Source organism: Camelus bactrianus, chromosome 5 (assembly GCF_048773025.1).
Source record: "Camelus bactrianus isolate YW-2024 breed Bactrian camel chromosome 5, ASM4877302v1, whole genome shotgun sequence".
NCBI lineage: Eukaryota > Metazoa > Chordata > Mammalia > Artiodactyla > Camelidae > Camelus > Camelus bactrianus.
This window is the reverse complement of record NC_133543.1, coordinates 51,134,183-51,160,863: the sequence shown is the minus strand read 5'-3', so window position 1 is coordinate 51,160,863 and position 26,681 is coordinate 51,134,183. Positions and strand designations below refer to the sequence as shown.

General features: G+C 38.9%; 1 protein-coding gene across 2 annotated transcripts; it reads right to left on the bottom strand.

Moving 5' to 3' along the window:
• Positions 1-1,300: 1,300 nt before the first annotated feature.
• On the bottom strand, positions 1,301-19,424 carry DHRS9 (dehydrogenase/reductase 9). 2 transcript variants are annotated; one of them, XM_010971428.3, is made up of 5 exons: positions 19,188-19,424; positions 7,635-8,006; positions 6,166-6,424; positions 5,069-5,232; positions 1,301-2,089 (listed from the first exon to the last, which is right to left on the bottom strand). In XM_010971428.3, exons 2-5 carry the CDS (start codon positions 7,945-7,947, stop codon positions 1,866-1,868), a joined length of 960 nt encoding a protein of 319 aa, XP_010969730.1. In that variant the 5' UTR covers positions 7,948-8,006; positions 19,188-19,424; the 3' UTR covers positions 1,301-1,865. The 2 variants fall into 2 exon arrangements, with proteins under 2 accessions (XP_010969730.1, XP_074219941.1); XM_074363840.1 differs by lacking the exon at positions 19,188-19,424 and adding an exon at positions 11,579-11,700.
• Between the last annotated feature and the right edge of the window lie 7,257 nt (positions 19,425-26,681).

The window sequence follows — 26,681 nt, the reverse complement described above, 5'->3', positions numbered from 1 at the left end:
GGTTGAGGCAAAACAAAGGAAATAAGTCTGTTAGGTAATAAGCCCAACAGCATGACTGGAACAGTGGGAAGTTCAGCAAAGGAGCTTTCTGCAGATTATGAAAGTCTGGGCAGCCGTGGAGGCCAGGAGGTTCAGGGAGCAGCAGGCCAGATGTTTTTACAGCCATGAAATGAAGCCAACATCTAGAAATTCAAGGGAAGATGGAGGAACCCCTGTAAACAATGTCAGTGAACTTCAGCTCCGAGGACAAGTCATCTAACCCATAGGTGGTTAACTGCAACTAGAAGAAATCAGAGGCCTACACGTGGCTGTCTCTCAGGCTAAGGCCAAGATGGAGATGAGTTCACAGGCAGGTAATGACTAAAGTTTAGAGAACTTTGCCTGAGAATTTTTCTGTCTGATTCTTGCTGTGATTTTCCTCAGTTTTATGCAAAATGGATGAGTGTATCTTCCCTCAAAATAATGAAATATATGTTCAGGTGGACTGACAACACTGGAAGTTTGATTTTCCAAATTCATCAGTATGTTGTAAATGTGAAAGAAGGAAATCACCTCATAGGCAGATGTTTCCAGAAAAGTAAATGAAAATGAATAGAATAGAATGGTTTCAAGCAGCAGATATTAAATGTTTTCTTCACAAGTTGGGCGTGTGTGTGCGTGCATGTGTGTGTGTGCGTGTGTGTGTGCGTGCGTGTGTGTGTGCGTGCGTGTGTGTGCATGCGTGTGTGTGTGCGTGCGTGTGTGTGTGTGTGCACTAGATAATTTCTCCGGCTCTTTCACCCTATATTATTCTGCAAAAATGTTAAATTTTGACACTTTGGGCTTTTTCATGTAAATATTTAACCAGTCTCTGTGAGTCATCCCAGGTGCTGGGATCTGGGGAAGCATCCGTTTAGGGAAATGTTTTTGGATGGAGTGTGGGCCCAGGGTCAATCCAGTTAGAAGCATGCTATGAACAAGGAGCAGACCTGCTCTCACTGTAACTGTAGGTAAAAGACTCTGTTAATTTAGCTCTGTATTTTCATGGGGCTTCCAACCATCTCAGGTGTGTATGTCTATGGTTGTATGACAGTCTATGTCTTGTTGTATTTACAATCACCAGAATAAACATACACGCTCTACATGTTTCATTTTTTGCGATGACTGGTTACTCTGTTGTGACTGCCCTTCCACAGACAGCTGTGTGGGCATCAGTGCTCACAGTGGCCTTGAAGAGGCCGTCCATACTCCATCGCTCCCTCTAGAATAGGCAGGCTTATCTTGGATTCTCCCTACCTCCATGTTTATACCTGTTTTCTTCTTCTTTTTTTTTTTTCCCTAGTCCTCTTACTCCTTTTCCTCTTTTCCTTTCCTCCTACTTGCAGTCTTACCTAGTGTTTTTCTGCAGCCCCTGGGCTTATACCAGTCCCATAATGCCTCATCACCCTTCCTTTTCCTGCCCCCATTAAAGCTTACAGAGCTGATGAGTTCCAGTCCTTCAGAAAACTTATGCTCATCGAGATAACACATCTAATCCACTTATGAAAGTATTCTACTTATCTCTTAATATTTTGATAAGAAGGCAAAGGCAGTCAGTGGTGGAGATCATTTTGGATGGGAAAGCCTTTCCATTTCCCTCATAATCATACCAAGCAGGCAAAGCCTAAATATTGGGCAGGTCCCATCCGTGCTCATCTTTTCCAAAAAAGCTTGAGAAGAGACCCTGGGACATCACCAGTGATGGTATTATCCCTTTATTTACCTAAAGAAGCATAATCTAAATGATAATCCAAATTGGATTAGGTAAAGAATGAGCTGGAGAAGGAGATGTGTCCTTGAAATCAGCCAATCTCACAGCCCGGGGTAGGCATTTGTGGTCAACTGAGTCACACTGCCTTGGGATTAGCCAGCTCTGCTTTCTGTTTCAACAATAAAAAGTCTTGCAAAACTGCTGGCATATGAGACAGAGGTATCCAGAAAGTTTTGGCATCTTTTCCAACAGTATAATGGGTTTTAGGGAAGAGACTTGTGAGAGCATGGTCCATGCACTCCACCACCAGGGACAGGTCCATGTTCACAAAGGATGTAGTGCCTTTCAGTTTGTCTAGACCTGTAAAAAGAGACAAAAGCACATTTAATCTGTGGGAGAAGGGAACAGGGGTGTGTGAGGCTAGGTTGTGAGGGGGAGAATGCATGTACATGAATTTATTTTGTTATTTTTTTCCATCTTTATCACGCTGGCATTTTATGTGGGAATTTATTTTGAATTTGCGATTATAACTGGGTCCTATTGTAATAGGTTTCTATCTATTCCTCAGAAAAGGATCCAGCAGTGCTTTCTTTAGACAGCTGGTTCTCAAACTTGAATGAGCAGCAGAATCTCTTACAGGGCTTGTTAAAACCCAGATCCCACCTCCAGTTTCTGACTAAGTGCGAAGTGGGACCCAGGAATCTGTGTTTCTGCCAGGTGTCCAGATGATGCTGATAGCACTGGTCCAGGGATCAAACTTTGAGAATCACTATTTTTTTTAATTGAAGTATAATCAGTATACAAAATTGTGTTAGTCTCTGGTGTACAGCATAGTGATTCAGTTATACACACACATATACATACATATATTCTTTTCCATTACAGGTTACTACAAGATATAGAGTATAGTTCCCTGTGCTATACATTAGGATCTTGTTATTTATCTATTTTTTATTTATCTGTTTTATATATAGTAGAGTGTATCTGCAAATCCCAAACTCCCAATTTATCTCTCCCTCCTGCTTCCCCCTCTCCTTGTTACCTTAAGTTTGTTTTCTATGTCTGTGAGTCTGTGAGAAGCAGTACTTTAAAGCAATGAGGGAAAGATACTTCATAAGGTCTCCGAGGCTCGTGAATCCAGGAAGTTAATAGTTTGATTCTGGGTTTAAGGGAGTACTGTGTTTATAGGAAATGTGCACACATGTACATGTGTGTATGTGCCCACGTATGCCATGTACCCCTATAATCCAGTGAATAAAGAGAGAATCATCCCCTAAACCCTTGACTCAGGAAGCTAAAGGCATCCTGGTTCTCAGGCCAGTGGAGTGTTTGGGAAATGAGGTAAGACACCTTTAAAAAGGCAGGTACTTTATAGATTGGTGATGGCTTGGAACATTCCTCCAAGCTCTTAAAATGTGCCTTGAGTTGTGTCTTCTCAAGGGAAAATCTACTATGTTAAATCTTTCTTTCAACTTCACGCCCCTGTGGCCACAAGTTGTTCAAAAAGCTTAACTGAGGTTATCTCCTAAGTCTTTGGGGCTGTTTTAAACTCCTACTACTACAGCCTGGGAAATGAAGAAATGTAAGCTTGAATTTGTGGTTTTCTTTGGAACTGGGAGTCTGGCTGATTTCGAAGTCCTGACTTGGAAAACTCTAATAAGAGTAACCAGTGCAAAACTGGGCTCCAAGCCTCTGGTAATTCTGAGATAGGACACCTGACCCAGGGCTCAAGTCAAAAATAATTTTTTGGTGGAAGTTGATGATATATATTCATAGGCATTTAGAGAGTATCGATGGCAGTGTCAAACAGAGAAAGCTCTTGTAAATGAGAGATTTTGTTTCTGAACCTACGTAGAGCCTCCAAAGTCAGGAAGTAAATGAGAAACAGAGCATTTAATGGCAGTGATTGTAACCAAATATGTAGTGACACGTCAGCACTGGGAGGTTTGTCAAACTAGATGTTCTGGTTGATATATACATATCTATGCATGAGTGTGCACGTGTGTGCATGTGTGGTGGGGTGGTTGGGGAAGTCTATCATTCTAAAAACCTCCCCTCAGGGGATCTGACTGGGCTCTTGGCTCCACCTTGAAAGCTCCTGGCCTTGAACCTTGCTATGGTTGGCTGTCTTACCAAGCCCACTGATGAAAAGGCAAGATCACAGCGGAGGTTAGAGTGACACAAAGTTAGGTGGGGCCCTGTTTGATGCAAAGCAGGGGGAATATCAGGTAAACCTTAACAAGGCCAGGAAGTCTGATGTGGAGGTGGAGCCCTGGTACAGGAAGTTCAAACAGTTCCTCAATGCCTTGTTCACGTGACAGTGTGGGGCCTGAGAATAGACGGCAAAGTCGGGTTTCTGGGCTCAAATGTAGCTCTTCACTTACTAGTTGCACAATGTTGGGCAAGTTACATCTCTGTGCCTCTATTTCTGTAAGACTGGGCATTTTAAGAGAAAGAGTCTAAGTGTAAAGCACTTAGAATGGCGACAAGTGCATAGTCAATGTTCACTATGTGTTAGTCATCATTTGCTAATCTTTATTATTATTCTTCTGTCCCTGACTCAGTCTGACTTACGTTACTTCTTCTTCCATCTCCACCCCCTCCCCATGCATTCCTGCTCCAGAAAGTTTCCACCCAAATAGTTTCTTCTTGTCCTTTAGGCCTTATTCAAGCCTGACTTGACCCATAAATGCTTCTTAGCCAGGAATGCTTTTATCCTTTGCTAATTTCTTGGACAATTAGAGATTGCACTATCTGGCACCCCTTCTGGGCTGTTGGGTTGTGTCAAGAAGCAAAGAATTAATTTTCTTACATGCTGTGTAGTCTTATTGTTCAGTTTCATCTGGTTATTTTTGTTGTCAACTAGATTATAAGCTAGTAAATGGTCAGAGTCTGAGTCTTTATATTTTGTAACCTCCATAAATCCTTGAACAATGTTTAATGAGTAGTGGGTGTTTACCAAAAAGAGGAGGTTTGTGTAGAAGTAATGACAATGGGCTCCAGTCCAGACCATGGCCAGGAGGAGCTGTATAAACTTGGGTGGGATGTTTCACCTTTCCAAGCTTCTGCTCACTACTATAATTCTTTTGAGGAATAAATGATGTAATTCTTAAGGCATTTAGTATAAAACTTGACACTTAGTAAATGCTCGGTAAATGTATATAAACCCTCAGAGGCCCAAGAGATGACAGTGGAATTAACAGAGATCTCTGATCCACATTTGAGATCTCTATTGGTATATTACCATAAGAATCTTATTTTTGGATTTGTGTTTGAGTCTCTTTCAAGCTGCCTGAGATAATGAATCCCAGAGGACCCTGGGTCCACCCAGAAACTCACTTTTTTCAATGTAACCTTCTCCATATTGTTGTTTGACATCTGAAGACAGATGCTTCCAAATGGTGAGTTTTTTTTCAGTCATCTTTACTGGATCTGACAAATCTGTCTTGAACAGTCCTGGTTCAATGCATGCTACGTGCACACCAAAAGCTTTCATGTCTCGCCTGTGAAAAGAACCCGTCAAAAATGTTTAATGTTGGCTTATCTAGAGGATGTTCACTTATGACTCTTCATGGAATCACAGAATTGGGTGCATTGGAAAGAGCATCTTGTTTTACCCTCCCAGTTTGCAGATGAGAAAACTGAAGTTCAGGGTTGTGAAGTGAGGACTGGTTTAGTGGCAGAATAGGATAGGGATCTGGGTGGACACACCCCAGTCCAGTGTTCTCCCTAAACTATACTGTCTCATTACGTTGACAAGCCTTTGGGTTAGGGGCAGGTTTTGTCTCAGCACTCAAAGTAACTGATGGCAAATCAACTAATGACTGACCTGGATGATCAAGTTTATCTCCCCTCTAGGAGTGTGAGGAGATTGCAGCACAAATGAGGGATGGAGAGGGACACTGTGTGACAATGCTTGACCTGACTAACCCACTCCCAGGCTGGTCAGCAAGGTCTTTCATCATGTGCCTTGGAAAACCAAGTCTGCTCATTTACTGGATGACAGGGTTTTAATGGAATATGGTGCCCCTTTCTCTAACGCAAGCCAGTGTATTGCAAACCATTATATGAATAATCGTTCTCTGAATTTAATTTATGTTTCCACCAGGAATATTTAAGGAAGTAATTACTGATTTTACAGGAGTCTTCAGCATAACATTTTTTAAAAACTTCTACCAGTGGAATTTACCACCACTATCCACATCATGCACTCATGCAAAAGGGAAAAAAGAATTGGATAGATTAAGGTTCAAATACCAGTTTTACCACTTCACAGCTGGGTGACCTTGGGCAAGTTACTTCATCTCTCTTAGTTCCAGTGGTATCACTTGTAAGTTGAGAATAATTTAAAGCACTAACTAGAGTGTCTGGTACATAATAAACGTTCAATAAATGTTAGCAGCTATTATTTCCTAATATGTCCACTTTTGCTTTACCTTAAGCTGTCATTGAAGCCTTCTACTGCGTACTTAGATGGAGCATAACCCCCTCCACTGAATGCAAGCCGACCCCCAATGCTGGACACGTTGATAACCCTCCCTTGAGCTTTTTTGACCAAGGGAAGCATATTTAGCGTCACATTGATGAGCCCAAACAGGTTCACTTCAATAGGTTCCCTGTAGTCCTCTACCGTCAGCCAGTCGGTGGGTGCCAGCACGCCAGGAACACCTGCATTGTTGATCAGACCCCAGAGACCTAGAACAGAAAGGAGGGGAAGGAGGTGTGGTAGAAGGTGGCACTTATATGGGCATCCTGATGGAAATACAGCCCCTGCCTCACCAATGGTGCCATTTCTTCCTTCTAGTCACACTCCTTCCTGCTTTGACATACTTTACAGTTTGGGGAAGTGACAGTGCAGAGGGTGGGAGGCTAACTTAAAATAGCTGAAGTTGTTACTGGAGCCAATCTCACAGTCACTCTGCTTCTGTTTCTGAATGTCAAATACTTCTACTGTCTGAGCAAGACTTCTTGTTTTTTAATCTCAGATGTGAGTCCGTTGGTCTATTTTTCCTACCATGCTTGATGGCAAAGCCAGAGAATATTTATAAACTCTTCTCTATAAACAAAGAGCAACATCAATCGACTTCACATTTATTTTTGATAGAAAATCAAATCATTCACTCGGGCTTATTTCATGATGGGAAACATTTAATATTGTTAAAGGTATTTGGAATTCAAGCATTAAAAAATATCTGGAGCCTTATCAAACCATTGTTTTTGAGGTCCAGAATCTCAACTATATGATGAAGAGGTGATAAAGAAAAAAATCACATACATTTGTTTTTTTCCTTTGGGGACCCAAATATCTTCATCCATGAGAATGTTTCAAACTTTATTCAAGCCAATAAAGGTCTTCTAGTTCAGAATGCTGTCATCTTAGCAGAATCTAATGCAGAATGAGGTCCAGTGACTCACTACTCTACCATGATTATCTAAGACACCTATGCTCAGATTCTCAGACCATTCTCTACCTTTCCCAGTGAAAATATGTGAGCTCTGGAACCGTTTTATAGTGAGAAGTGGGTCCCAGGTACCCAGGTGGCAACTTGGGGATGGCCCACATGATCTCCTGTAGCTTTTAGCCTCTAGTTCCTTTAATGTGTTGGTAGCTAGAGTAGCACTTCACAGGAAAAGACCAGGAAAAGTCAATACCTCCACCTCGGTTCTAAATTCACCAACTGGGACTTAAGACGGAGGATAACCTGAGCTATGTCTCTCGTGCATGTAGAGAGCTTGCAACTTAGAACTACTCGGGCTGTCTGAAGAGTTCTCCTATCTTCTCCAGTACACAGTTGGTATTTAGGAGACATTTTCTTGAAAGACTATTTAAAATTAGAACACATTTTGTTTAGCTTTGGTAATTTTTCAGCACCCCCTCTATTCTCCTCACCCCTACATCACTTACCTTTCTCCCCAACTTGGTTTTTCACCCACTGGGTAGTCCTTTTGACATTCTCTGGGTCAGTTACGTCCAGAAGCACAGTATGAAGCCTTTCTGAGGTTTCTGCCTTTAACGTCGTTGATCCTGATTCAGTCAGACAGGCAGCAATTACACGAAATCCTTTTTTATCAAAAGTTCTGGCTGCCAAATTTCCAAAGCCAGTGTCACACCCAGTGATGAAAATGTATTTATCAGTGATGTCTGCAATCTTTAGTTGTCCTTTATAATTCCATAGCAAAGCACAAAGGATCAGGAGGGCTAACACCCAAAAGAGCATTTTTTTCCCTGTGTATGGCAGGGACTCTTCTTTCTTGAACAATAGAAGACAATGGGGACCTGAGTGTTCAAAATTAGAAAGAAAATTCAAATTAGAACCATCAAGGCATTATAACCCAGGATTGATGAACTTAAGATATTTTTATTTATTTATTTATTGAAGTATAGTTGATTTACAATATTGGGTAGTTTCTAGTATGCAGCATAGTGATCCAATTATACATATAAATATTCTTTTCCATTATAGGTTATTACAAGATATTGAATATAGTTCCCTGTGCTATAGAGTAGGCCCTTTTTAAAAAAATCTATTTTATATATAGTTGTTTGTATCTGCTAACCCCAAACTCCCAATTTATCCCTCCTTACCCCCTTTCCCCTAGTAACCAGTAAATTTGTTTTCTTTTAAGTCTGTCTCTATTTTGTAAATAAGTTTGTGTCCTTTTTTTTATTCTGAAATTAGTGATATTATATGGTGTTTTTCTTTCTCTTTCTGGCTTACTTCACTTAGAATGATGATCTCCAGGTTCATCCATGTTGCAGCAAACGGCATTATTGTATTCTTCTTTTATGGCTGAGTAGTACTTCATTGTATGTATATACACATATGCATTCCCAACAACAGTGTAGGAGTATTCCTTTTTATCCACACCCTCTCCAGCATTTAGCATTTGTGGACTTTTTAATGATGGCCATTCTGACTGGTGTGAGGTGTTATCTCATTGTAGTTTTGATTTGCATTTCTCTGATAGTGATGTTGAACATCTTTGCATGTGCGTATTGGACACCTGCTGTCTTCTTTGGAGAAATATCTATTTAAAGAAGGTCTTCTGCCCAGTTTTTGATTGGATTGTGTATTTTTTTTTGTTACTGAGTTGTATTCGCTGTTTGTATATTCTGGAAACTAAACCCTTGTCAGTTGCATCATTTGTAAATATTTTCTCCCATGCCGTAGGTTGTCTTTTCATTTTGTTTGTAGTTTTCTTTGCTGTGCAAAAACTTATGTTTAATTAGATACCATTTGTTAATTTTTACTTTTATTTCTATTGCATGGATAGACTGCCGTAAGAGACCATTGCTACAATTTATTCAGAGAATGTTTTGCCTATTTTCTTCCAGGAGATTTATGGTGTTCTGTCTTATATTTAAATCTTTAAGACATTTTGAGTTTATTTTTGTGTATAGTCTGAATGTGAGGGAGTAGTTTAACTTCATTGATTCACATGCAGTTGTCCAGTTTTCCTAGCACCACTTGCCAAAGAAACTGTCTTTTCTCCATTGTATGTTCTTGCCTCTTTGCAGAAGGTTAATTGACCTTAGGTGTGTGGGTTTGTTTCTGGGCTCCCTGTTCTGCTCCATTGATCCATATGTCTGTTTTTCTGCCAATACCATACTGTTTTGATTACTGTAGCTCGGTAGTATTATCTGAAGTCTAGGAGGGTCATACCTCTAAGCTTCGTTCTTTTTTCTCTATTGCTGTGGCAATTCTGTGTCTTTTATGATTCTATATAAATTTTAGGATTATTTACTCTATGAACTAAGGATATTTTAATGCATTTTATTGGATAAATAGTTAAAAATACATTTACTCTTATTTGGTTGGGAAGATGGCCATTTAAGTGCTAAATCACTCCTCTAAAGCAATGCAAAAACTAAGTAATAGAGAAAGTAAGTGGAAGAAAGAGAGGAGCCACAGCAAAGCTGACTTTGGTCACTGGGTTGACAGGACATTAATCTCGTGTGAATGCATCTATCTGAAAGATAGACTACCATGGTAAAATCTTCTCTGTTGCTACTTCATGAAATTTAAGAGTAGAATAAATAAAATCTTTTAGAAAATGCCATTCAGTTTTAATTGATTTATCAGATTTTAAAATTATTTTCAGACTGGGGGTAAAAAGGAGACTATTTTGCAGTTGCCACTATGAAAATATTTTCAAGTTGGTTTCCATTTTCTTATTTGAGCATGTTAATGTCATCCTTCAACCCAACTCTGAGACTATTACAGCTCAATGCAGAGCGTGTTAGAGTTCAGGGCCACTAATGAGTTCACCAAGAAAGGGTGAGAAGAATGGGAGAGATTGAGAAAGAGAGGGATGGTCAAAGACACAGAATCCCAGGCCAGAATAAGGACCCTCAGATTCTGTCTTCTCTGGACACCAGCTTCCTGTGAGAAAGACAATCACATGTACAGAGAAACAAAGTAAAGCAAATTCATGCTTTAAATTGGTGAGGCTTTGACCATAATTGCAGCAGAAGGACCTGGAAATTAATTTAGCCAGTGCTGGAGGCATTCTTGGCCCAAAATCAAACAGACAGAGGGCTGCCTTTCCACTGTCTTCAGAGTCTGCACATGCATTTTCCCCTCAGTGTATACCACCTTTTTTTAAATTTTATTTTAAAGAAATGTTATTATTTCATGTATGCTTACTGCACCAATTTAGAAATACCACAATTATTTTTGGATTGAAAATAAATGTTAAAGAATACTGTATTAATTCTACAGTCTTTACCATTTAAGTATACATGCCAATTGAAAGTTCTATTAATTATTCTACAGAATTTGCCTGCAAAATAACAGTCATGGATAAATCAGACAATTATATGATTGAAAACAAGCATACTATTAATTTGAAAGTGTAATATTAAAAGTATCGCAGGAAAAGACTTTAGACTATTTTGGAATATAAAATTCCATATATAATAAAATGTTATTCACAAAGACAGCCTACACTGTCACTTTCTTTGTGGGTACCCATGGTGGGGGAAGAGCAAGCCATCCAGTAAGAGAAAGTGAACAGGAACTGGAAGGGCTTTGCCTTCCTGCCTCATGTCTGAGCATCACATCAGCTCAGGCCTTGTAGCTCACAGCCAGAGGGCAACCTGAGGGAAGGAGACCAGCAGGTCCCATCCCACGTGGGAGCAGCCCAGGCCTATACAGGCTCTCTCTGCCTTGGAAGGAAGAGGAGCCACAGAGAAAATCACATGAGAGAAAGACCTTATCTCCTTCCCTCATGGCTCAGAAAGTTTTCTCGCTTTGTTCTTATATCCACAGTGTCTTCTCCCTTGACCTGGATTCACCCTTAGAATCAAAATGGGCCTTGAGTGCCTCATAGAGACAATGGATGGGCCCTGTGTGAATGTTCAGACCTCAAGAATGCTTTTGAAATCATGGCTGTTCATGGACAATGTTCAAAAAGCATTTGCAAGGCTGAGCAATTTTATAAAGTTTATGTGGACTTTCTTTTTTTACAATTATTTCCTGGGTTTACCTTTGCACCATTAAAAAAATCTTCATTTTTTTTTCTGCTTATAAAAGTAACTTATGCTTGTAATAAAAAAAAAAAAAAGGTTTAGCAAATCCAGAAAAAAATTAAAGAAGGAAGTAATGTTTATCACATTTCACTCAGTATTTTGGTACATTTTCTTCCAGGTTTTTTCCTGCATATAAATATTGTTTTCTATATATATAATATATATAAATATTTCTTTGAGAAAGACAAACATACACACAGATAGAATGATACACACACACATACTCATGCACGTGCATACACACAATTTTATTTCTATTGCTTTATAAGGAACAGATTACTTTAGTTAAAAAATAACTTAATCTAATATATCTTCACCTCTCAAGGAAGTTTGGGCTCTGCTTTCATCCTTTCTTCCTGCCAAAAGATCTAGAGCTAAAGAAAGAAAGGGTAAAAGAACTATCAATTGATAAAAATAAGTCAGAAGTAAATATTAAAATATGTTAGGTTTGGGCAAACTAGTTCATCATCATGGTATAGCTATGACTACTTCTAAAGCAGTCAAGTTTTCAGAGTATTATGACTCAGTAATGTGCTATAGTTTCCCCAGATCTTCCCTGTGGAGGGATTATTGATTTGTTGCAAATTATTGTCCATGTAGCAAGATTTTCCCTTCTCAAATATATAAATACATTAAAAATGTATACTTTTGAAGGGTGAGGTGGGATAACAAGCTAGCAAAATTTCATATTTAGACATTTTAAGGAAATTTTGTATTTATATATTCAATTAGTATAGTATTTTGCTCAAGTCCTGGCTTTGATAAATAATTAATGAATAACTAAATGTTGACTATATTCCCTGAGTGGATTCTGTAGCCTCTATTACAATCCAAACCCCCATGGGAATTGTGTAAAGACAGCAAATACTCATGAGGTTTAATGTGCCCTGGAACAGAGAGTAGAAATGCTGTGTTGTTGCCAGTGGCAAGCATTAGGGGAGAAATAGCAAAACAGTGGCTTGTATTTGTGAAGCATTCTGCTCTGCACTTTTACATATAGGTCTCATGAGATCCTCTTAACAGGCTTTTCAGTTAGAGAGGGCATATCACTTGCCTCATTTTAGAAGAGAATTAATATGCCAACTAATAAATGTAAAAGGAATGGTAGAATTAGAAAATCATCATTTGGAAACTGACATAGTAACAATTGTTTCAGGCAATTCTAAAACTAATAGGTAAAATTCTGATGAGAAACAATAACAACAGAATCTCAAAGAATTTCTGCATAAAATACGTACGAATTAAAAAGAGGGCAATAATAATTTCACAGTGTAGAAATTGGACAGACACCACTACTAGGTGATAAAAATTAGCACTCCTGGTTAGGGGACAAACCAACATTCATGTGCCTCCTTGTATGGCCCACTGAGAAGGACACAGCAGCACTTCTGTGCACGACTGACAGCAGATCATGCATAGAACACATCTTCCACCTCTACACGATATGTGGCCTGTACTCTTCAAAGACACAAAAGGCATGAATAAAGGAAAAGAAAGACTGAGGACTGTTCCACACTGATGAAGACTCAAGAGCTGTGACAACCCACTGCAACTTGTGATTCTGCACCAGAAAATCATTTTTTTCTTTTGTCAAAAAGAACATTTAGGTCAGCTGGAGAAATCTGAGTAAGCTCTGTAGATCTGATAAATGATATTGCATGAATATTAATTTCTCAATTTTGATAATTTACTATGATCATGTAGAAAATGTCCTGCTTTGCAGGAAGTACACACTGAAGTATTTAAAAATTAAGTAGTACCATGTCTTCAACTTAATCTCAAACAGTTCAGAAAATAGTAAGGATATGTATATTAATTAATTAATTAATTAAAACCACAAACGTGTGTATCTAAAGAGAGAATGAGAATGTAAATGTAGTAAATTGTTAAATTTGGACTGATAGGCATAGAGAACAAACTAGTGGTTACCAGGGGAAGAGGGGAGGGGCAATATGGGTAAGAGAAAAAAAGGGTTATTACAGGATTATATGAAATTATGTGTGTGAACTTTTGAAAGCTGTGAAGCACTATAGAATTTAAAACAAAAACAACTCCCCCTCAGTGTTAATATTTGGGGATTCTGGGTTGTACAACTCAACTTTTCTGTAAGTTTGAAATTAATTCAAGATAAAAAGTTAGAAATTTGGCAAGGGAAAATAATTTTTTTTTTTTTTTTTTTTTTGGTGAAAAGTCTTCATTTGACTGCTTTGAGTTCCATGCACAAAATAGGTAAGAATTATTTCTTACCTGGGACTTCAAAATTTAGTGACCTTGGACACCAAATTTTCTGCCTTCTACTCTTTGGGAAGTTCACCTTCATAATCACTGGAGAAAAACAAAAACTCAAACCAAAGCAGTTGAACTCCCTCTTCCCTCATTCTCTCCATCTGTCCTCTCAACCTCCTTCTTCCCTAGCCAAACCAGTTTCTCCCTAGTGACAAGCAGGGAGGAGGCTTCAATGATTAAAGATGGGCTCACATTAAAATGTGTTATCCTCATTCGTTACCCCTCTGGGCTGAGGGTCATTTCAGATGCTAGTATCCAGCCTGCAGCCTGAGTCCAGGGGACTGCCTACCTTGACCTAGAGTTTTGCAAAGACTGTTCCTACCCCAGAGATGATGGTCCAAAAATACTTTTCTCTTCAATCCCTAAGGTTCACGTTCCTCTAGGTCATTGGACCGAGTGAGCCACAAACCAGCACATACCTTTGATCTCTAATAGTATTTTAGCCAAGATGCCACCTCTGGGTAACAGCTCTCGGTCAGAGTCATTGAGAACATGACCTGTACACAGAAGCTGATAGATGGCCAATTGGTTCATTGACCGCCCAAAAGTAAATGAGTAATAGCAACTAATAGGGCTGCCTTAATCGTGCTCTGCCATCTGTGGTCACCTTCCTCTGGTTCCCGGGTCCCAGCAGTTCAGAGGCTCAGGGCACTGACTTTAGTTGCTGGAATTGTTTGCTTCTGTGCTGTGTCTTCCAATTTATCTCACAACAAACTGCTTAGTAGGGGTACAAATCTCTTGGCTCGAGGCAAGAATCGCCTAGGTCTGCAATAGTTCTTCTAGCACCAGGGGCTGTGAGGCTCTTGGCTCATCAACGTCAAGAATGGAGGAAGGGGAAGCAGATCTGTGGCCCCTACACCACAGTGCATGAGGGCGAGTGCAAATCTAAATATACATCCTCCCAACTGGTCGTGGAGATTTTTCTTAAGGACGGACACACACACACACACACACACACACACACACACACCCCAACAATTAGAGAGGGGTTAAGAGCCCAGGCCTCAGAATCAGGCAGGTTAAGTTTCAGTCTCAGTTTCTCTACCATCAGAAGGCATTTGGGTAAATTACTTATATTTTCTTAGCCTCTATTCTTCTATCTGGAAAATAGATATAATGACTTCTACCTTGAATGGTACCTGGTGAAATAGGTGACCAAAGGCGTGCTGTACAGGAGGAACCTTAGCTTTATGGAAGGGTCAATTGCTTTCACTTTGTGAGGTGCTGCTCTCTGTATTGTTCCTATCTTAGCATGGGTCTCTCAACCTCAATACTTTTGCAATTTTGGGTCAGATAATTATTTATTGTGGGCTCTGTCCTGTGTGTTGTGGGATGTTCAGCAGCACCCCTGGCTTCTCCCACCTAGATGCCAGTCCCCTCCCCCCACCTCATTTGTGACAGCCAGACATTGCCAGATGTCCCCTGGGGGACAAAATCACTACCTATTGAGAACCACTGGTCTAGAGTCTCCTTGTCTGGGAGTCCAGAACTTTCCAGCATCCAAAACTACTTCTCTGCATGCACCCCAGTGTTCATAGCAGTGCTATATACAATAGCCAAGACATGGAAGCAAGCTAAGTGTCTATCAACAGATGACTGGATAAAGAAAATGTAGTATCTATATACCATAAAATACTACTCAGCCATAAAAAGAAATGAAATAATGTCATTTGCAGCAACTTGGATGGGCCTAGAAATTATACTAAGTGAAGTCAGTCAGAGAAAGACAAATATGTGACACCATTTATATGTAGATATGAACTTACTTACAGAACAGAAAGAGACTCAGACACAGAAAGCAAACTTATGGTTACCAGGTGGGGAAGAGAGTGGAAATGGATAAATGGGGAATTTGGGATTAGCAGATACAAACTACTATGTACAGAATAAACAAGTTCCTACTGTATAGCACAGGAAACCATATTCAATAGTTTTATAGCTTGTAGTAACGTGTAATGAAAAAGAATGTGTATATATTTATATATAGCTGAATCACTATGCTGTACACCATAAACTGACACAACATTGTAAATCAACTATGCTTCAATTAAAAAAAAAATAGGAAAGCAAAACGACCTCTGTGGAAACTTAGTCATCGGTTCCTCACTAGTGCAACATTGATGTGAGCTTATTTTTTATGGCCTTACCAGAAAAGTTTTGTTACTTATAAGCATTACTTCTATCCTGCTGCTGTAAGCATTCATTTTGATGATTTTTTTAAATTGCCTTTTTGTCATCAGGAGGCTAGGAGGCAGTGAACAAAGGCAAATTTATGATGATATCTTTTGTGAATTTAGAAATTACCAAAGTACAAGGTCCTGAGTTCAATCCCCAGTACCTCCATTAAAACAAACAAGTAAATAAATAAACCTAATTACCTCTCCCCTAAACAAAAATAAACTAGATAAATAAAATGTTTAGAAATTACCAAAGTAGCACAGCGTTTATGAGGCCTAAATTCTGGCTGATCCTTTTGAGTTTGGACCCCTCTAGATTCTTTGGGAGTGCCCTTTGAATGGGTGTCCAGTTGACTCTAGAGTTCAGAGTCTGCTCCTGGGAACCCATGGTCCTTGGGATTCCCAGTTGACCAGGTTAGGTAGGAATGATAGTAACTGCTATGATCTATTGAATATGTACCACAATCTAGGCCTTCTGCTAGGATCTATAAATATGTATCTCGTTCAGACCTTACAGTTGAATTATGTCCATTTAATTGATGAAAAAGCGTATTCAGAAATATGTGTTAATTGGCTCCAGATAGGATTGTGCTGTTTGGGGGACTGATACCCGGCCACTCAGTTCTACCGTCCATTCTTTAATCCTCTGCTCCTACCGCCTGGATTCCCACCCGACTCTGGGAGTCTGGACTATGCGTTCACTTCTTTACACCACCTATGCCTTAGTGTTACTTGGTGTTAAGTAAATAAATGTAAAAGGAAAGAAGAAAGAGAGGAAGAGAAGGAAGTTTCCACTTGAACGCCAGGGTTCTGGTGATAACTGGATTAGTCTTTGAGTCTTTGAGCCTTTGAGTCTTTGAGCCTGAATCATCAGGGCAAAAGAATAATAATAATTTTTAAAACAACAGCAATAATATTAATAATAATAAAGTCACATTTCCAACTTGGATACCTTTAAAATTTTTTTGAAGTGTTCAAATAAAATTTATCTCATTAAATTGTCAGAATACTTCTGTAAGCTAAGTAGGGCAGGTGTCATACATAAGGTCGTTTGCCAGAGAGTGGCTAAAACTAAAATTTCCATCTCTGGACTCCTAAACTGTGTAGAAAGAGAAAGCAGAACTAGAAAGAGATGAACATGTTATCAGTCAATAGAAGAAAGAAAAATACGTTATCAAACTTCTCTACCATCATGTCATAAAGACTCAAAAGGAACCAAAAAGGAGAACTAATTTTCTCTCACATTTGCACACAGAAGGTCTAAGAGTAACTGCTTGTCTGCAGCTATGGGAAGATACTGCAGCTCCATTGCTGTCCCTGCCCACTTCTGCTTCTTTTAATTTTCTCTTCTTGGGTTTCTTTTCCTAGCAAAACAATCTAAAATAAGATCCTTTGATTTCACTTCTCTTATGCATCTTCATCTGCTATTTAAAAATAACTGACACAGTTGAAAAAAAAAACAAAATGGAAAATAAAGTCTCAATGTTTTAATGTCATCTTGAGGTATACTTTTTTAAAATAAGAAATGTAGAGTTCTTTCTAGATAGTTCCTCCATACGACTTGCTTTTATTTCCAAATCACTTCACAAGGGGCTTTGTTTGGAAAAACAATACAAAGACTAGTCAATCACACTGATTGTTAAAGATCCGGAGAATCTTTTTTTTTTCTTTCAGTTTGTTGCAGTCGTGATCTGAGTTGAATCAAGAACTAAGTTTTTACCAAAATACATCAAATAGAGAACACTTAGCAATAGCTTTCTAAAATATTTTCTTTTTGAGATTCTCTTGCATAAGCTTTCTTAATATTGGCTGCTGTGTGGCTGGACACGTATGTCTCTTGCACATTTTAATGCTGTAAACCTGGTTAATGTACGCCAAGTTCCTGTGTTTTGTATAGTGGGACACTGAGGTGTGGGGAGGGGTGTGCCTCCTTTGCGGACTCATTCAGACAGTCTCTTAGCAGAGATGGGCCTGCTCTTTCATAGGGAAGACCTGATGAATTCATGCTTTACATTTTTAGTTCTATTTTAGATTTTTTTGCCTTCTCTCAAAACTTTTAAATGATAATTCATCAAAACATCCATAATAACAAGTAAATTAAATAATATTCCCAATCCCCACTAGATTTCTTTCTTTTTCCAGTATGCTTCCTGACAGTATTGACAAGTTAAGAATTATTGTTAAAGCCATGGTGACTTTATTTATGTCATTGGATAAAAATTGCTAACTGGAAGAGATTATAGATTGTGTATTATTCTAACTTATAGTTATAAGGCTTCAAAGAAAACTTAGAATATAGAGAGAATGCTATGTAGAGATGCAGAAAGTGCGTTCAGATCTTTAGTGTATTTCTTTTAGTCTCAGCTATCTTTGAACAGAAGCAGTTTTTAAAGACAGTACCTTAAGAAAGTAACATTTGTTGTAAGACCATTTTCTCCATTTGATAGGTGTGAGATAATTTTTTTCCTTGCATTTAAATATTGAACTTGGTTCTAAAAACTGGCACATTTTTCAAATCTCTGAAGTACAACAAAGATGATACAACATTAAATTTTCATTTTATGCAGCATCTAGCCAAGAATATTGTTAGGGCACTAATACATGCCAAGGGATACCAAGAGAAATTAAGCACAACCCTGACCCTGGGGACGTGTAGCAGGATGTTTCAAAACTATTCGTGCAACCCTAAATTGGATTTTAATTTAAAAATGTGTTTTCAGAGATGAAAACACACCACCATTTGAATCATAAAGACTTTAACAAGGGCTGCCCTTGAAGCCACTACACTGACTTTCTCCCTTTCTCATTGTATGTTGGGAGTTTCAGGTGAAATCCTACCCAGCCACTGGATCCTACAAAGGAGAGTACACATTTGAAGCAGGTTTATTGTTGTCATCCCTGTGCCCAGGAATCAAATGTGCGCTGAGGAATTTCCCCGTTTCCTTCTGAAGCAGAAAGCTCCTTTCTCACTCAGTTTGGTGTGCATGCATACATTTGACTAAACTGACATCTGATATCATGGGTACAATAAGTAGACAAACAGACCAACAGTTGGTAGCAAATCTCCTGTTCCAATTTGACACTTTACTAAGGTTCCCAGTCTTCTTGGAGCCCTTCCCTGCTCCAATTTCCAGTTAATTGTAAGATTCACAGATAGTGTAGAATAGGTACAGAGAGATGAACTAGATGTAAATTTAATTGTAACTCAAAGGTGCTGAAGAACATTCAGAGAGAAACTTGAGGAAGTTCAAGGCAAGGTCTCAGGTGACAGTGAGATCATTTCTATGGTGAGATGGACTCAGTGCCCATCGCAACCTTCGAACATACCACTTTTTCAATAGCAACAGTTGACCACAGCATGGAAGACAACTTGATTAATTCTGTAAACATGAGGAAAATCAAGACAGTTTGAAGATGACATGAGAAATGAAGGAATAAATGACAAAACTCCATCATCAGTTACCTTGTTTAAGATGAATTGGGACACAAGCTGTTGTGAACTTCCTGGGCTGACTGTGATCTGATGATCTGCCTGATCTGCCCGCTGAGCTGGGGGAAGGAAGTGTTGTGTCACCTTGACCTCGCAGAGCCTCTTAAGGTGGAGGTGCCTGGGTTTCTGTCAGCCTCTAAGTACCTGCATATGTGAGGAGTCCTCAGGTTCCCTCCTTGCCCTGTGAGTCACCCTCATGGTAATGTCAGGGTGATGACTAAATCTGTTTTCTATGAATAATGGAAGCCAGGAAGCTGCGGGTCATGTGTTTCCTTTGGAACCTTTAGTAAATAAAATGTACTGACTTTCAGAGGAGACCTAAAAATGATCAGTAACACTTCTTTAACTGTTAAGTGATGGAACAATTTAACATGAAAGCATTTTGTAAACTGCCAGGTGCATGGTTTTCATGATTTAATTTTGAATTGGTTATTGTTCGTGATCTCTAGTTTTTTTCTTCCTGTTAACATGCCTTTGCTGATTTAGTACTCTTTCCCTCATAAAAGAGTAGGTAGAGGAAATCAGTCTCTAATGATTCTTTTTACTGTTTTTTTTTGAACACTGATGAGCAAGGAGATCAAAACAATTTAATGAAATGGGAGGGTGGGCTTTTTGTCTTAATTTGTTTTAAGGTATGTCAAGGAGATATTACTGAAGTGGTATCTAGAACTGAGACCACTGAGAATACAAAAGGATGCCCCCAGTGGGGAGGGAAATAGCTTAGCAGCAGAGCGCACGCTTCACATGCACGAAGTCCTGTGTTCAATTCGCAGCACCTCCATTAAACAAAACGAACAAAAAGGATGCCCCTCCCTTCAGAGAGCTGATCTTTTAGAGTTGGTCACAATTGACCTAGTATATCCTGGGACTCAATGGAGTGTACTGAAGCTGCAGGTGCTAATATCCACCCCCTCAACCCCTGCCCCCTGCCTGCTCAGTTCCCTTCCCCTCCTTCCCCTCCTGTGCCAGCCTACCACCCTCCCCTTAGGCACACAGGCTGGTACAAATGCCACTGACTGTTTAGCTTCAGTCTCCTTATACACCAGTTTATTGCTATATGTCTCCTTTGAAAAACACGGTTTAGCTGAAGTGAGTGGATGAGTGAACATATCTGTCTAGGTAGAGCCCAGACGCGCTATCACTCTTTAAATTACACAGGGATCTTTTTTCTCCAAAAGAATAAGACAGCGAGACTAAAATTTTCTCAGGTAAAGATTGAGGGTGTCCAAAGTATCCAAATATATTTCTTCCCCTTGACATTACACAAAGCAGAGTAAGGCTTAAATAGAAAGCTTCTTCAAGAGCTAATACATTGACTTACATCCACAGGAAGAAAGGTGTACAGGATTAGTACCTGGTCCTGCCTGCAAGTTACTGTCACTGAGAGGTGGAGAGAGCTGCAGGCGCTTGGGGGTCATGGCATAGAGACCTGAAAAGGGCCAAGAAAAGGCTGTAACACCAGTAGGTTTTGCTGACTCAATAATCTTGTCTCCTGCAGCCCTGTCTTAACTCCCCAGGTAGACGTTTTGAAAAATCACGCGTTTTGACTGATTTACTTGTTGAGAACCAATGTTCTTGCCATGTGTCTGGAATCCTCCACTCCAGAGGACACAATTTAAAAGAGTTCAGCTTCAGTAGCCCTGGCACCAGGGTTGGAACACTTGGTCCCCTTGTCAAATGGTCCCATTTACGTGTTCAGTTAATGGAATCATTTGTCAGCAGGGCCTTAGCGGGACTGTTACTATATCTGCATTCAAATTCACTTCTTCAGTACAAATTTTTCTTTCATTCCACTCCTCAATAAGGCAACTTATGAAAGTATTTCTTTGTTCAGTACTCTCCCTACATTAGACTTCTGGTCATCAAAGTTGATGTGAAAAACCCAGAACCAAATTGCCATTCTATTTTCTTCCTAGTTCCTTTTTAAAACAGAAGATTGGGGGTGGGGATGTAGCTCAGTGGTAGAGCACATGCTTAGCATGCACAAAGTCCTGGGTTTAATCCCCAGTGCCTCCATTTAAAAAAAAAAATCTGTTCTTAAAACAGAAGATTGTACTGTAGATTTCATTCAAATGTAAATTTCAATGTTGATAATTGGGCTATAATTATGTAAGGGTAAGGCTAGATATTACCATAGACAAAACAGTAAGCATATATGATTCTTTTTTTTCTTCTAAATATATATTTATTTCCCTCCAATTTCTGCCCAATGATATCTTCTCTACTGTTTTCCAGACATCAAAACACAAGGAGAATATCCAGATCCGAGGCTGTCTCGGGTGATGTACATCAGGCTCCTTGTAAATACTGTGCTGGTCCAAGCGACAGGTAATCCTGAAATGGGAGTTGAATGGTGAAAAGCACTTACCCCAGCCCTACAGGCTGTAGTGGACCCAACTCCTGGAATGTGGCTGGTGTCACTCTTGTAAGGGTGTCCAGGGAGGCAAGGCTGTTTATGGAGTTTGCGTGTTGCTCTCCTCCTTCCTGGCATAATAATATAATCCTCTCTCCAAGGCCACTCTCTGTAGTTTCTCTGAATAACTATGAATTGGATTTATGTCATCATGTTAAAAAAGTGTACTTTGTGATTTCTATCTCCTCCCTTTGTCAACAGACAACTCTCTTACTTCCACTCTAAAGTTTCCCTTACTACACCAACAATGCCTTTGACATGAGAGTAGCTGAATTGTAAATGCTGTTCAAAAACGCATGGCTAGGCTGGGTCAAAACCAGGAGTTTTTTTATTCATTTACCATTTCCTGACTCTCCCAACTGTAAGATGAAGCTGGGCTAATCTTTTGTTCCCCTAAAGCGTAAGGTCCTCAGATATACCGATAATAAGGGACTTATTAGGAACATTTAGTAGATTCTTTCAGGAAAGATTCTTCTTATTTGCAGAACACATTTTAGTTTACTCAAACAAGAGGTCTTGGTTTGAAAGGTAGGGTGAAGAGTATTATACTGTCAAGCATTGTCCTGTAAAGGCAAATGAAGCAAGAGAGAAGATGGGTGAGAGGAGGGAAAGGACCGGAAACACTGGGGATTCCTAGCAAGAGGGAGACTTGCTAGAAGTAAGGGTGGAGGTTTAGTAAGAAAAATGTGACTCTTACAGAGAGAAGGAGGTGGTTACTCCTTCTGGTGTGACCAATGCATGTAGAGCATTAAATTTCTAAATCCATGGCTTAAGAAGGATCCTCTTGCTAGGTTTACTGGTTTCATCCTATTTAAGACAACTTCCTTTTCCCAGAATCTTAGCTGAGATGATGGGGAGAACCAAATGAAATTAAGAACAGTGCTAGATAAATCCTATTGTATAAAGGCAAGTGCTGTCCATTAGGAAAGAATCCAGTGGGATCTATGAAATGGAGAGGATTAAAGACATCACTCAGCAGTTAGATCCTGTTTTAAGATATTCTAAACTGTTTGTTCTGTGCCAGCCTGTGTTAGGCTCATGAGATGCACAGAGGAATAAATAGGGCCTTTTCTACTGAGGAATCACTTACTATTAGCTTATTAATTGTTGATTAAGGAAGCCTTTTCCTCTCCTTGAATGACCCCTGCTCCTTGTTGGCTCCCAACATGTGACTCTCATTTGTGACTATTTCTATTCTCCTTGAGACTATTTTAGATTGTCAGAGAGAAAGGGTCCTTTGCTGGTGGATATATGAACCACTACAGCCTTTCTGGAAAGCTATCTGGAAACATCTATCAACATTAAAAATACGTATTACTTTTTAATCCAGCAATCACACTCCTGGGAGTTCGTTCTATAAAAACAAAGCCAATATATATGCATGTATGAGCAAGATGTGGCAACAAGAACCAGGAACAAAGTGATTGCCACCAAAAGTGGGAGGGCTGAGTAAACTGTGGTAGATGTGCACAAGGAATGTTACTTTGAAGCCATTAAATAGAACAAATTAGAGCTTTACCACTTGGCTGGGAAGGCTTTCCATGACCTGACTTCGCAAAGCAGGCAGGGAATCTCAGTGTGCATGTGCATAAAGATATTTGAGTGAGCAGGGAGAAAACATGGAGGGCTATGCACTGGGTTGTTCATATGAGTCACTTGTAGATGGGTAGTGTAGATGAAAAAAGGAAAGGATGAAGTAGGAGAAGATGGATAAGATATTTTTTAAAGGCTGCACTGAAAATATGACCCAATACAATGCCAGCTAGGAAAAAGTCCTGCCACCCCTTCACCCTCCAAAAAAACAAACACCAAAACCAAAAAACACTTGAATCTCATCGAGCCTGTACATCCAGTTACTAATTTATAGGAAATACAGAGAATAGAGAAAACAAGTTATAACTATTCCCTGAGAGTCTAACCAGCAAGCCAATGGGGGAGTTCCAAGACAAAACAATTTGATTTATTCTCAAACTACACAAAAACTAATCACCTATACAAAAAAGTGGAGAGGAAATCTACTGGTTAAAGGAAACAGAAGATATAATAACGAATTGCAACGTGCAGACCTTATTTGGATCCTGATTCAAAGGAACATACTTTCAAACAATAATAAAACCATTTATGGCAATTTTAATGAGATAGCTGGAAATTTAATTAATGGTTAATTGATTATATTAAGGAATCTTTGTTAAATTTTCAGATATGATGATGGTATTATGGTTCTCAGGAAAACTGCCTTTATCATTTAGGTTAATTACTGAAATACTCATGGATGAAATAATACGATGTCTGGGAATTGTTTCAAAATACTCCAGGAGTGAGGAGTGAATGAGAGTGTGACTGGGCCAGGAGTAGTCATGGGTTGATGGTGGAGCTGGTGATGTGTACATGGGAGTTCAGGATACTAATTGGTCTCCTTTTATGTACGTTTGAAACATTCCATTATAAAAAGTTAAAAATATGATAAAACCACACGTTATTATTGATATAAAATATTTTACAAATGTGTGTGTATTTTTAAAAGAAATTAAGTAAATTAAAAAGAAAGGCTGACTTTGAGATATACTATATCTATTTGATCAATGTTCTCTTGAATTAAAGTTCAAAACTGAATTAAAGCAATACAGAGGAGGGAGACATACTGAGATTAGCTTCGGGTCTCATAACCTGTGTCTGAGATGAATATCTTGTTAAGAACAGACTGCCCCCCTCATGGAAGGTATAGTTTTGCTGTAGGTTTTTTTGCTTTTCTAAATATGCTTTCAAAATTTCCCTGCTCCTTTACCATAATGATGTTGAAAAAGTAAGATACCTCACTGCTATTTTATAAAAGGCATCAATGCTTTCCCTATGATTATGGAGTTGGGCCTGCATTTGCAAGGCAACAGCACCCAATGTCAGTTCAAATATTTTGGCTCTTAATCAATTAAACCCAATCTGGCCTCATGTATTTCTTATGCAAAATACTTTGCCAGGTGGTATGGGAAATACAAATAACATGGAACACAAACTTGGCCATCAACAAGTTTACAGTGTCTGGAACAATGTCACTTTTAAACATAAATAATCTTTATCATCTAGATGCACTGGATTAATTTAGTTTGCAAGATTTACTGACACTATTCTATTGACTGAAATTTGTGAAATGTTGTTAACCTTTCTGCTTTTCAGAATATAATGTTCTTGTCCTGCTTGAATACAGTTAAGTAATCTTGGCGTTTTGATGGTTGCTTATTTTAAAACGTGCTTTATTGATTTGAAAGCAAATGGCTATTAGCTAATTTGAGTGCAAAACATCACATGCTGGGAATGGCAATGTTGTTATCGAAACCTACCAAAAATAAAGGATGCGTCATTATCATAGCACCGAAGTTGGTTGGCTGTTGGCACAGAAAATGGCCCTTAGTGAGATACATCTGGCCTAATAAAGGTTAACTTCCCAGCTATCAGTGGCCCTCTGATGTGATGTCAAACATTTGCTAAGTAAATGTCCCAAGTGTACTTTGTGCGTTATGTTTAGAATGTACAGGGAATGTTTAGAATGTTCTGGCTGACAGCTTCTCCATGCAGGGGAACCTAGTTTCTCCAGGTCCTCTCTGAATGGGGAGACTTTCCTTTTCTGAAATGGGGCTGCAGAACTTGGGTTTTGGCTTTGTTCCACCTTTACGAAGTTTTGTTTAACATTTAAACAAAACCCCAGTAATTCCAAGAAAAATATTTTTACTGTTATTTTTCATTAGTTTTGTTAAGTGAAAGTAATTTAGTCTCATCAGAGAAAAAATGGGGAAAAAAGCAAAAATTATTTCTTATTTAGCAAATCACAGTAATACTAACAAACTTTAGTTTGTGAAGCACTACACTTCAAGCATTATCGAATTTAATCCTCATGACAGCCCTAACAGTTATTAAACTATAAACTAATTTATAGTTGAGAAAACTGAGACTCAAGAGATGTTAAATAATTGATCATGTTTAGTTACCTACTTGTTCAGACCCAGATCTGTCTTACTTCAGAATCTATAACATTGTACTTTTAATCACATTAAAATTTAGGGTGTATTCATTTTTTTCTGTGTTTGTGTGTCTCCATATTGTATTTATCATTATTATTTTTATAAAACAGTGTTATATGTATTGTAGGCTGCTTTCTAAAAAATTTGCCGTAAACTTATCTCAGACACTTTCTGACATCAATAAATTTTCTTTTGTTATTGATTTTTTAAAAATAGTTGTATTAGAAGCGAGGGCTCCATAGCTCAGGGGTTAGAGCACTGGTCATGTAAAAATAGTTATATTGGATTCCACCGTATAGATTTGCTTGGCTGACCTCATATAATTGGGCATTTAGATTGCTTCTAATTTTTCATTATCATGAATAATGCTCTGAAGAGCATCTTTAAATGAATGTTTTTGTACACATCTGATTTTTTACTTAGAATAAGTTCCTAAAATTTAGGCACATTTATATGGTTGATGTTTGTGGTAGATTGTTTCAGTAGAGGAGAGCCTCCTTATGTTCATGCCCTTGTGTATAGTCTTTTCCGATACTGACTCTGGGTTTGCCACGTGACTTGTTTTGGACATTGGGACATCAGCAGAAGTGATTCAAGGACAGGTTTTTAAAAAGAGTGCACTGGAGCCTACCCTCTTGTAATGCTGCCACCATATAAAGTCTGGGCTAGGTTGCTGGAGTCCTGTGGCACAACATTACCTTATTTTATTCAGATACCAGCCTGCTCACACAGGATCCAACAATACTCGAATAATACACCAAATATAATCAGATGTTAAAGACTGGTCCTTAAACATCATGCCAATTATGCTAAGCATGCCTGTGATCTCACTGATACAGGGCCACAACCATACCTCAGTGGCCACCAAACCATTCAGTATAGTTTCCTTAACTGCAGTCTGTTTCCAGCTACCAGTTTGAGCACTACTCTGCGCAGTTGTAGAAATCTCAGCAGGAGTTGGAGAAACCAGTTCAATCTCAAAGTTGAGCCAAATTATGGCTAATCCCGGCTTCAAGTAAGTCACAGCAGCATTTTTTAGCA

What these genes read in the sequence shown, in the direction of transcription:
- DHRS9 (XM_010971428.3), bottom strand. Translation starts at nt 7,947, where the DNA reads ATGCTCTTTTGGGTGTTAGCCCTCCTGATCCTTTGTGCTTTGCTATGG. An exon ending in GGCTTCAATGACAGCTTAAG is followed by an intron (nt 5,233 to 6,165) that starts GTAAAGCAAAAG and finishes TTCTTTTCACAG; the next exon opens with GCGAGACATGAAAGCTTTTG. An exon ending in AGAAGGTTACATTGAAAAAA is followed by an intron (nt 2,090 to 5,068) that starts GTGAGTTTCTGG and finishes CTCTTTTTACAG; the next exon opens with GTCTAGACAAACTGAAAGGC.